The sequence below is a fragment of the Schistocerca serialis genome, chromosome 6 (assembly GCF_023864345.2).
Source record: "Schistocerca serialis cubense isolate TAMUIC-IGC-003099 chromosome 6, iqSchSeri2.2, whole genome shotgun sequence".
Taxonomy (NCBI): Eukaryota; Metazoa; Arthropoda; class Insecta; order Orthoptera; family Acrididae; genus Schistocerca; species Schistocerca serialis.
In genome coordinates this window covers 341221969-341234897 of record NC_064643.1, presented here as the reverse complement: position 1 = coordinate 341234897, position 12929 = coordinate 341221969, and the positions used below count along the sequence as shown (strand labels likewise).

The 12929-nt window shown below is 38.3% G+C and overlaps 1 protein-coding gene across 1 annotated transcript in view; it reads right to left on the bottom strand.

Annotated features, from left to right (window-relative positions):
• LOC126484512 (protein madd-4-like) overlaps positions 1 to 12929 on the bottom strand; it is a 320139-nt gene that overhangs the window by 153251 nt on the left and 153959 nt on the right. Inside the window, exon 10 of the mRNA XM_050108049.1 lies at positions 5432 to 5571. Within this exon, the coding sequence (XP_049964006.1) occupies positions 5432 to 5571 (140 nt within the window). The remainder of the gene's footprint in view (positions 1 to 5431; positions 5572 to 12929) is intronic.

Sequence of the window (12929 nt, the reverse complement as noted above, 5' to 3'; positions counted from 1 at the left end):
ATTTCAGCCTCATGTTACACTTTCCACCTTCTAATACCATGTCACCCTCACAACACCCCCACAACGACCCCATTAAGTTTTATTTACATTCCCTCCGCAAACATGCCTTCGCCCTAGCCAGATTACGCTCCCATATTCTATTTTCTCAGGCTTGTCTGACATTTGGCATTACCCCCAAAGGCCTCACACTTAAAGTTCCCATCTCTGGCTGCAACCCTTCTTTCCATCAGTCCCAATACCAGTTCCAAACTGAACAATCCATTGTCCTCACCCACCTAATCCTTCACCTACACATCAACTCAGCCAATGAACACACCCGTCAACTCCTATCCATAATAAAAGTCCTCAATCTTTCCTCTCCCACATCCACACCGGCTGTTCAGAGCATCCTCCTACAGGCCAACCGTAAATTAGAACAGCATGCCTATTATAGGTGGATGGATATGTGTGTGTGTGCGAGTGTACACCTGTCCTTTTTTCCCCCTAAGGTAAGTCTTTCCGCTCCCGGGATTGGAATGACTCCTTACCCTCTCCCTTAAAACCCACTTCCTTTCGTCTTTCCCTCTCCTTCCCTCTTTCCTGATGAGGCAACAGTTTGTTGCGAAAGCTTGAATTTTGTGTGTATGTTTGTGTTTGTTTGTGTGTCTATCAACCTGCCAGCACTTTCGTTCGGTAAGTCACCTCATCTTTTCTTTTTATATATAATTTTTCCCACGTGGAATGTTTCCCTCTATTATATTTATATCATTAATTTGAATCCAACAATTACGTTTGTTAATGTCACTGTTGCATTTCGAAATCTTTTCTGTCGTCTTATTTTCTCTTTCTGTTTTTGCCAGTAGTTTCACTTTGTATTCACCTTCTCCTTTTTACCGTAATCTGCTATACTATTTTATCCCGCCTATATATACTCAATAATACGTAACCCACTTCCAAACCACACCAAAAAAAAATTTTTTTTGACGCTTTCAGAACTACCGCCGCTATAATATCCACCGTTTCTAGTTCACAAACAGTCCCTTTCACCTTTTAAACAACCATTTCGGACAGTTCTAATAACTTTCGCTTTATTTCCATTTCCGTTTTTCCCACATCACTTTTAGATTAGATTAGATTAATACTAGTTCCATGGATCATGAATACGATATTTCGTAATTTTTAGCCGCTTCCCACAGGTTTTAACGTCATTATTTCTTCGTCAGACAATTGTTAGCCTCATTTTCATAATCTGCCACCACAAAACCACTCCTTTTAATATACTACACGCAGTTTTTTCGAAATTTTCCCGAATTCCTCCGTCCTTTAACGTGTTTTGGCGGCAACACAACCACCTAACCTTTATGCACATCGTTGTCTACCAACCCAAGTCCAACATAGCCCAGCTGTAACCAACACCTTTTCGCCTTTTTTCATTCCAGATCGCCAGTTACTTTCCGGTTCACCTTTATCTCTCCCCATATATTTTTATTTTCATTTTCATTTCACCTCATGTTACACTTTCCACCTTCTAATACCGTGTCACCCTCACAACACCCCCACAATGACCCCATTAAGTTTTGAAACTTCCTGGCAGATTAAAACTGTGTGCCCGACCGAGACTCGAACTCGGGACCTTTGCCTTTCGCGGGCAAGTGCTCTACCATCTGAGCTACTGAAGCACGACTCACGCCCGGTACTCACAGCCCTACTTCTGCCAGTATCCTGTCTCCTACCTTCCAAACTTTACAGAAGCTCTTCTGCGAAACATGCAGAACTAGCACTCCTGAAAGAAAGGATATTGCGGAGACATGGCTTAGCCACAGCCTGGGGGATGTTTCCAGGAACCTATCCTTTGGGGTACCCCAACATTTTCACACATCTCTTTCTTTCTTTCAAATTTCTAAAACTATTGCAACTCACAACTCACAGCATCTCCTCAGTCTTTAATTACAACACAGTCATCTAACCTATAGTCAATATGTAAAATAACGAAAAGGCAACCACTCACCTATAGCGGAAACAGAGTAAAACATAACAAGGAAACAGTATTCACACTATCTTTCGAGCATTAGCTCTTTTTCCAGCAATAATACACACATTCACACACACAACCAGACAGGCACTCAAACAAAAACCCCTATGACCACAACAGCCCTGTGAGGTTGTGTGTATAAATGTGTATACCATTGCTGGAGAAAAAGCTAGTGGTTGAAAGCTAGTGCGAATGCTCTTATTGTTACATGTTACTGTGCTCCATGCATCAATCTGCTATAGCTGATTGGTTGCCTTTCCATTATTTTACATATTGCTCCAACCAGGAAAAACCTATATCCAATGTGACATACCCAAGTTGGTGTAAATTAATTACTGACAGCTTCACTGGGCTAGGCACAATAGCGTCATGCACATATCTCAACCAGTCATGCAACATGAGTCCGTAAATGTCTCTGTGCTAAAGCCTCCTTCTATCACAGCTCCATAGATGGCTATTGTTGTCATCTCCAGCCATTTGCACTTCACAATTGAAAGGTGGTAACAGTGCTACTAGCTATCAGGGATCTTCTTATGACAATTTGACTGTAGTCTTACAATATTATGAAAAGGATAGTTGTTACTCACCATATAGATGTTGAGTCGCAGACAGGCCCAATAAAGTGACTGTCACACAATAAGCTATCGGCCAACAAGGCCTTTGTTAAAAATACACACACACACACACACACACACACACACACAAATGCAACTCACACACATGACCACAGTCTTTAGCAGCTGAAGCCAGACTACAAACATCAGCTTAAGGTGGAAAAGGCAACCAGATTGGGTAAGGAAGAGACTTGGGTGAAGAGGAGGAGGGATAGCAGGTAAGAGTGAGGGATAATAAAGTGCTCCTGCGGGAGTGTGCAGGGACAATTTAGAGAGAGGGTAGGACAGCTAGACGCAGCTGGGAGGTTAGACAGAGGGCGGGGTAGAGAGGGGGAGGGGAGAAGCGGAAAAGGAGGGAAGTAAAAATACTGAGTGCGTTGATCCACCAATGCAACCAGTCCTTTCACTTTTCACCTCCCCCTCTCTCTACCCTGCCCTCTGTCTAACCTCCCAACTGCATGTAGCTGCCCTACCCTCTTTCCACCTCATCCCTGCATGCTCCTGCAGCAGCACTTTACTGCCCCCACCCTTACCCCATTATCCCTCCCCCTCTCCACCCCAACCCCTTCCTTACCCCTACCCGACTGCCTCTCCCATCATGCACTGCTGCTCGTAGTCTGGCTGCAGCTGCCTGAGACAGTGGTCATGAGTGTGTGAGTTACATTTGCATGAGAATTTGTGTTCAGAATGAGATTTTCACTCTGCAGCCGAATGTGCACCGATATGAAATTTCCTGGCAGATTAAAACTGTGTGCCGGACCGAGACTCGAACTTGGGACCTTTGCCTATCGCGGAAAAGTGCTCTACCATCTGAGCTACCCTTACACGACTCACGACCGGTCCTCACAGCTGGTGTTTATTTTTGACAATGGCCTTGTTGGCTGACAGTTTATTGTGTGACAAACTTTTTGTTGTGCCTATATGTGACTCAGCGTCTCTGCTATATGGTGAGTATCAACTGTCCATTTCATAATATTGATACATTCCATCCTGGATTTTCGATTGTTTGACTATAGTCTTAATAACATTAATGTGAACTACAACTCACATCAGTGAAACTGCTAAATTTGGCTGAATGGTTCAAACATAGATGCTTATTTAATAGTTTTGTGTTGCCTGAGCGACAATCACTGTATCAGCAAATAGGAGCAGCATTTGCCTTCATGCAGGTTGTGGCACACCATTCACATTTTAAATAGCTTGACATTATTCACAGTAGCTTCTTTTTCTTTTCACTTCTGAAAAAGTTTGTACTCTTTTTGATTCTTTTGGTAAAAAATTGAATGAGTTTCTAGCTTTGCAAGTTTAGTGAAGGATAAAGAACTAAATCTACATTTTTGCTAAAGCAGTTAATACAAGAGACTTACTATGATATAAGTATATAATCTGAAGCATTTTAGGACTAGATACTTGAGAAATGAGGGTTATTTGAAAAAAATAGTAAAAATAGTTTATGGAGGGTAATGGTAAACCAGTTCAAGTGAGGTGCTGTAAATAATGTGATTAAGATTAGATGTTAAAACGTAACATTTACTGTTGTAGAGACAAATGCTGAGTTTGCTCACAACTGTTACAGAAATATAGACAGTCTTTAGTGACCATGCTGTCGATGAGCTGTTAAACCTAATCTTCCATCCTTCTACAGATATACAAAATGAATTGTAATAGTTTTTCAGTGAACATGTATACCCTCAGTAACACACAATCAATATTTTTCATAGGATATTATATTCACTGTTGACTGTAGAAATCATTTATTTCACAACTGCAGTTTCAGGCTTTGGACCATTTTCAAGTGGAACTGCAAAAGAGTTTGCATCAGCAGATGTCAGACTTTAAAATCCTCAGAGATGTATAATGTCTGGAATGTGCTGAAGAAAATTTTTTTACATTACCACTTGAAAATGGTCCAAAGGCTGAACTGCAATTGGTAAATAAATAATTTCTATAGTCAAGCGCAAATTTGATGTCCTTTTAAAACTTCTACATGCCTGTGAACTGTGAGCACAAGAAGAAAACCAGACTTAATAATTGCAACAATATGTTAGTAAATAGCTTTTCCAGGTCACAGTTGTTGCACCAATGAAGCTTCGTTCAGGCCTTAAGCCATATTTAACTCTCTTGGAAATGTTTTATTTAGGCAGTTCCCCTCAGATAGTTTCAATAAACACTGCATTCTCTAATCGAGTATTGGGCGCAGAGTCATGTTCACAGCAGTGGTAACTGTAGCATCCAAGAATTGCAAAGACAGTGATGTATCAATAGAGCAGGGAAGGATGATAACTTCTGCTACTCTGAAACATGGCACTCTCAGTCACCCCACACTAAATGACTGCTACCAATTCTCGTCATGCCCAGTGAGTGCTGGGCCTTATTTTAGTGGGCAATGCTTTGAGCTTAATGTTGCAAGCCAGCTCAACAGCATCAAAGGTTTTTTACCTATTTATTGAACTTCAGCTAAGAATTCAGACTGCAAATGATGTTACCTACTTGGACTTAAGTAGGTGCTTAGCTTGGCAGATTTATTCTTTGACTGTTGCTATTTCCATGACAGTCTATATTCACTGACCAGCTTACTACTGCCTTTAATCTGTCGCATAACCTGGGATTTTTTTTTTTTTTTAACTATTATGAGCAACTTCCCTGCATCTTTGACGTTCTTGTTTTAGCTATTTCACCACCATAAGAAATAATTTTGGATTCTAAAGGAGCAATATTCAGCACTAATCAACTGTCTACAGCAGCTGGTAGCTTTTGGTTTGAATTCATAGTAAAACCTTATAATCAGCAATTTAAGATATCATACCTCCCAAGCAAGAAGCACTGCATGGCTTGTAGCCCATTGACTTCCATATGTATGGCCCAGGAGAAGTTCTTGCTATTTTCATATCAAATGAGGGTTCCTCATGGACGGCCTGGTAACTTTGAGTGCCATCAGAATCCATACTGAAAAAGAATTGACAGTACTGTACACCATACTCATTTTATTACATTTGTGCACTATAAAGTTAAAATTAAAAATAAGAAAGAAGAGTTTTGCTGCAGATGACTTACACCTGTTATAAAACTGATTTGGAATGTAATATGTTAAGGAGATGGTGAAAAGAAATAGGCAACTTTTATGTGTATCAAACCAAGTAAGGTATGAAATTCTCTTACTTTTCTGATAAAATCTTGATGAAGTGAAATGATAATGATAATGAAATAATTGCCAAGATCTACAACTTGGACATTCACACAAAGTGAAACAGAATGTGATTGGTAATAAAGCAAATGAGAAGCCAGGAAGCCATTTTTAAATTGGAGCAACATGTGTTACTTTCCTCCACTGTATGTTACTTTTCTTCAGCCTTCTTTTATACATGTAACAATGTTTAGGAATCTTGATAGCTTTTCATGTTTTCTTTGTAATGTTATTTGCCTTCATTATTAACTCTACAGGGGCTTTGCAGCAGGTGTTGTCATTTATAGTGCACCGAATCTCCTGCAGATATTTATTCTTTTCCTCCCAATATTTTGTTTTCTCAACAAAAAGGAAAAATCTTAGATCTTTAGTTGATTTATCTCTCAACTATCTGAGAAAAAGTAGGCCATACAGGAGTAATAATTAAAAAGAAAATTTCAGAAACACTAAATCATCATTTCAATGCTTATTAACATTTTATGTGCAATGCAGGATTACATTTTATAAAACAATTCTAATTCACTGAAATCTATGCTGTCATGCAGCAGAATGTGAAAACAGTGTTTGTGCAGAAAAAGGCCCTGTTTCTGAATCAAAAATTCTTATCACCAGTTTCATAGTTTGTACACAGAAGTATATTTATATATCACATCTTTGTTTTTCATTCTCTACTTAGTTCATTATACTAACAGAAATAGAAATATGAAAGAAGCACCATAAGATAGAGAGGAGCACAGTAACCTGTCTACCAAATAAATATGTTGGATGACTGACTCCCAAATAATTACAGAGTGCATAGATAAATGTGCAAGTTTCACAGCAGAATGCTCTAAAATGCTGAATATATTTTGTTATTTAAGTTAAAATATACCAAGTTTCCAAGAAGCTATATTCTTATTGAGTGATCAAAAAATACGTAATTAATCATGTATGGCTGTGCCCAGTGCTTCTGAATTTGCAAAGTGGTGAATGTCTTTAGGAAAAATGGAACATCATGGGCTAATCACTACACTCGATACAGAAAGAGTTGATCCCTGATAGCTGGCAGCTTTCAATCATGAATTTCAAAAGGCTGCTGTCAGAACTGTCTTGACAGTCACCTACAAGTGCAGAAACACTGAGTCATTGACATGGAAACGTCAATGAAATTGCATTACAAGACAGTTTATGGGAGACATGTGAAGCAGCTGCATCTAGCCCACTTTAACTGGTGGGTATCTATTTTCACCATACAGGCTATAGTGACATCATTATTGTTATCATCACTAGCAGATGAGGACAACAGTGTGAGGTATTCAGCACTCGCATCACTTTATGATGGCAGAATATAACTAACATAGATATGCCAAAAGCTTGTGGTCTTTAAATCATGTGACACATCTGGAAGCTCAGTAATATTTTAACTAAAATATATTGCTGTGTATTAATGGGTATTTTTCTTGTGCTCAAATTCATTAAGTCTTAGGGAAATATGAAGACAGAAGGAAGCACAGCAACAGATATCACTGTTTCCATGAATGTAAATGTGATAAACTCTATATTGTCTACTGTCAAATTCAAATAATGATAATACAAAGAAGCATGTAGCAAAATAATACTGAGATGTTAGATATACCCATATCTCCAATTTAAGAGATTTCCAATGGTATTAAATGACCAGATGTCTTAACATAAAATAAGGTATAAATTCAACATATTATCATTATGCAGTCCATTATCAGTTTGGTAAAGTCAGTGCAAACTTACATACTTTGTAACAAAAGCAGTAATATCTTATAATACATGTAGTACACTGCTACAACAATCTATAGTCCCTCAAGCTACAAAATTAGGTTGTTTCTTACATGCTCATAATGCAACAAGATTTTTGGAATGGCTTTCATTGTGCATAGTTACAAATAAATTCTCATTTTTCTTGATTATAAGGAGCAAACATGCATATAAAATGATTGCTATCAATGGAGTAGAGTTATACAAACATTAGAAACTGTGTTGGTACATTTCTTATATTTTCAGAAATTGTGAAAGCAGTTTTTGAATTACAAATGAGATTATTCTCTACAAACCAATTCAAAATAATTTGCAGCCATAGACTACCCATTCATACATGAATTCTCCAAACATTATAAGCAGCTTGAATTGAAGAAAGAAAAAAGTTTTTACTTCAAAAACTGAAAAGAAAAGAAAGAGAAATGCATTCTAAAAAATATAATACAGAAATGATATGGCTGACCACTAAACTGAGGAAAGAAATTGTTATTTGCCAAAAAATATATATGTTTCAACAAGGACCCATGATGTTCATCCACATAGCAACAGGAATAACAAATCACCCCATGACAAGAACGTAGCTCAGAGAGCTTTAGGGGGGAGAAGGTAGAGTTTGGGGGAAAGGAATTAATGAATTGAAGACATGAAAAAGGAGTGTGTGAAAAAAAAAAAGACAGACTAAAAGTGCTTAACAGAGACACATGCACGTATGTACTTGTACACAGACACAGGTGCCCCCCCCCCGCCCCCCCCCCCCCTCCTCCACCTCCTCCTCCTCTTCTCTCTCTCTCTCTCTCTCTCTCTCACACACACACACACACACACACACACACACGCACGCACACACACACACAGAGAGAGAGAGAGAGAGAGAGAGAGAGAGAGAGAGAGAGAGAGAGGGGGGGGGGGGGGGGGGGAGGGAGGGAGGGAGACGGAGACGGAGAGCTTTAGATGACAATACCAACTGTAGCAATGCAATAAAGAACTAAACAATGCTATAAGTTATATATGTTTCCTCTCTCATTCTTTTGCCTTTAGTCTCTTCAGTCTGTTTATGTCTTGTTTTTACTCTTAAGATTTATCTTTTACTTTGTTTTCCACTGCGCTATGAATCTGATTAATCTTGTCTTCCAATTTATTGTATTTCCTTGCAGATAATGTACTAACTGATAAATGAAAATCTGCAGCTACTGCAAAAATGTTAGAATATCTTACATAATGCAAAAAAATATTCAGAACATTTTGCTCACAGAAGCAATACAACTAGTAATTAATGTGGAAAATGAAAACAGGTACAAACTGACAAAGACACAAACAAGTATGCTAAACTTAGGTGAAGCTGTCAAGTATTACAATAGGGACTTCATCAACATTCTTTGCTCTGGATCTGGATATTAAACAATGGCATTTTTTGCAAAAGCAGTGATTTCCTCTGATCTCCAACAATTTTTTTTAAACAAAAGGAATAATGCTTAATACTTAATTTAAAAATGAAACATGAGTCAGTAGTCCATGCAAAAGTATCAAAATATGTATTTCAATGAACATGCAGATAATACAAAATACACAGTACTGGCACATATTCTAGTAATAATAGTCATTACAATAGACTTTGGTGTCACAAAAGCTTGTAAATGTAATCAGTGCACGTATCATCATCTACTGAATCATGCAGAATTAGACAGAAGGGTCAAAATGATTCCATATGATGCATTATCTTTGTTATGGAAAACAAGAGAGTCATTAAAAAGATAATTCAATTACAAATATAATATAAATAATTATTTAGTTTTGCGATTGACACAATTTCATTGCTTTTGAAATGTAGGATGAAATTCAGTTTACTATTTAAGAGATAACTTGAAATTTAATTTTGCACTACCACTGAAAAATTATTGTTTTACAGATATGAGTATTGAATCTTAACCACAATAAAAACTGGTATGCAAAGATAGAATCTACTGTAATATCTCTCATTTTGGAAGGTGAACACAGCAAGATATTGCCTTCTTACGGCATAGGAATGAACTACTTGTAGCGAGATATGTAGTCTAAAATAGCATTTTAACCACAAGGACACTTGGTATTTTCTGATATACATATTGATCATAAAGTATAAAATATGGGACTGCTTGGAGAAACAGAATGCTCCAAATCTCTAATTATGAAAATTCAGGTGCTGTACAATAACTGTGAGAATAGTGCACAAGTAGGAGATGAATGGTCAAACTGATTTAGTATTAAGAGCAGTATACAGCTGGGAGGTTCCCTTTTCCCATTACTCTATAATCATCAATACTGTAATGAGTGACTGCAAGGAATTGGAAAATGAAGATGTAAATGTTCTTACATTTGTTGAGAACTGTCATATGAGATAAACTCAGCATGAATATATGGAAGAAACTGGATATGTGAAAAGTGATGCTAGTGCTAATCCTGAGGTTCTGCATAGAGTAACCAAAAGATCTAAATTCTTCAATCTAACACAAAGATATGTCTGTGGTAGGGAGGTTCCCATGAAAAGCCAAACAGACCATGTTCAAAACTTTCCTTCTGCCCATCACTGATTATTGTCTGGAGAGCTGTGTCATAACTAAAAATCATGAAAGTCAACTGCAAACAGCTGAAATGAAGTACCTTTGGTCTACTCTACAAAACAGAAGAACAGACTAGGTCAGATATGAAAATACATGGAGTTACTTGTAAGTGAAAGTGGACATAGAGGAAAGGCTGAGTATAGTGAGACGGAGTTGGTTTGGTCATGAGAAATAAAGTGATGAAAAAAGAAATTCCAATACCAAAAAATAATTGATGTACAGTAATGAAATTTCAGGAATAGGTTTGGCTAGATAATATATTTAAGTAATTAACATTGCAAGAAGACAGGCTAATGTAAGTACAAGATAGACCATTACAAATGTGAAATTCTGATACATTAGTAACCAGTATAACCACCAGAATGTTGAATACAGGCAAGCAAATGTGTCTGCATTGTGTTGCACAGGTGTTAGATGTCAGTTTGTGGGATGGTGTTCCATGCCTGTTGTATCTGGTTGGTCAATACAGACTGTTAATGCAAGTTGTGGATGACGATGGAGTTGTCACTCACACACTGAGAGGTTAGTTAAGAGGCCCTCAACTAGCCTCCTCCTAACCATAAAATGGCCATTACTGGCACCTAGGCAGAACCACCTTTCAGCAGAAAACACAACAGACCTCTACTCTGCTCTCCAATGAGCTCTTGCTAGCCACAACTAAAGTTGCAAATGGCAGCGATTTGGGATCAGTGGAATGCAAGTTACAGGACATCTGCCTTGGAGCTGTCTTTGAAGTAACCAATTTGTAAGAGTTCACTGTGTCACTGTTGAGCCAACTGCAGCCCAGACTGCTGCTGCAGATGCAGTACAATGTGCCAGAGCTATAAGCTGAACACAATGTAGTGCCACTTGGCAGTCCAGAGCTTGGCCTTCTTGCGACCATACATTCTTGTGAGAAAGGCTGCCAGAAATCATATAGTGGCGACATTCCTGCCACGTTTTTCTGCAGTATCATTTAAGTAACATCCAGATTCTTGTAGCCCCATTACATAACCTCGTTCAGTGTCAGGGAGGTGTTGATATGGCATCTTTGTCACCTTATAGGCATTCTTAACTAACATCAGTTCACCACATCCTATCTCAACTCACGACTGCTATAGCATGTATTTAAACAAGCCTGATTTGTATCCTCATAGTGGCTTTACCAGCACCACTCATATGCAACTGGTGCAAAATGTGAACAGACATCATCTTTCAGATGTAGAAACATGCCTATAAACTTTCATTTATGTTACATAACTCTTTCTTAATGCTGCAATTTTTTCCCTGTCAGTGTAGAAGCAACTAAACTGAACCCCCATCAGTGCTTGGGATAACATGTGGCAGGCAAACACCATAAGGTGTCCATGAAAGAGTTGGCTGGACCTGATTAAAGAAGAACTTAAAAGTAAAGTAGAAACTTGGTGAGAGAGAAAATCCGCCAAGACAGAAACAGATGGGGCAAATAATTCAAAAACTACCTAAACTGGCTTGTCAGAAGGAGATGATAATGTGATGGTGGTGGTGATGATCATGATGATGATGATAAATGTCTAAAACACATATGAAAGTGTATGATTCTAGTTAATACTGCTAGTCACTTCACTAAGTTGGGCTCTACAGTGGACTGCATCTCCACTTCCCCTTCTTTAGAAACACGTTTAGAGTGTAACTCAGCAATTATGACCAAGACCAATGATAATTTTTTTCAAGATTCAGATCTTTCTTTAGGGAGGAAGTCTTACTTCAATGGGTAAATCCTTCTTTTAAAATATTTGTCATCCAGGGCAACTGAGAAGCCCATCTAACTCAAGCAACTAAGCAAATAAGGTGTAGCCACACACTACACATACAATAATAGATTAGATGAGCAGTCTGTAGAAGTGAGGGTGTTAGAAAAACTAATAAAGAAAGACATAGTCTCCACTTTATGTAATTCTTAGAATTAAGCAATCAGTTATGCTTTCAACTGTCACCTGTTCCATATGCTGGAAACATTTCAGAAAAAGACGACATCTTAATGCTGTTGCTAGTGAAGGAAACAGGCTTTCCAATAGAATAATGTGTACAGTCAGCCACAGAAAGTGAGCTCAGGTATACATAGTTGTGCCCAACTGACATATCATCATGACCTGATCAGTGTCCAGACAGTGAACATTCATTAATCATATTCCATCATAGTCAAGTATGTACTTTTGTTCTGTGCATGACTGTGATGAGTGTTTGTTATGAATGAAGGAAAGGAAGATGGTGAAACCCAGTACTAGTACATAGCCTTCTTTTCCTGAAGCACACCGAGGGGGCCACCGAGCTTAATGCCCTCTATATGAAAGCTGCATCGCCTTCAACAGAGTCACCTGCCCTCACTTCATGAGACACTGCAGAGGTTTGGAATTAAAACCAGGATATTGGCACAGAGACTAGTGATCAGAAACCTTACACTGTCACCTATTCTCCCTTTGCTGGCCAGAACCTGGCAGTACACATTTTCCACTGCCAGGATTTGAATCAGCTTACCTCCAAACTGAACACCACAGCACAGGCATGTGTTAGTGACCGTGGGTATGGAGGCTGGATTATATTCTATGCATCCCATTATTTAGGAGAACTTTTGGGATGAAAAACAAGGTATGCATTAACATAATGAATTAACTGTTAGAAACCACATTAAAAATTAACTCCCATTAATATTTAAGTCACTTCTGGCAACACTTCAGAAAGAAACATAAGTGAGCTGACATATTATATGAAAGAATCGAACCAATAACCAAGGG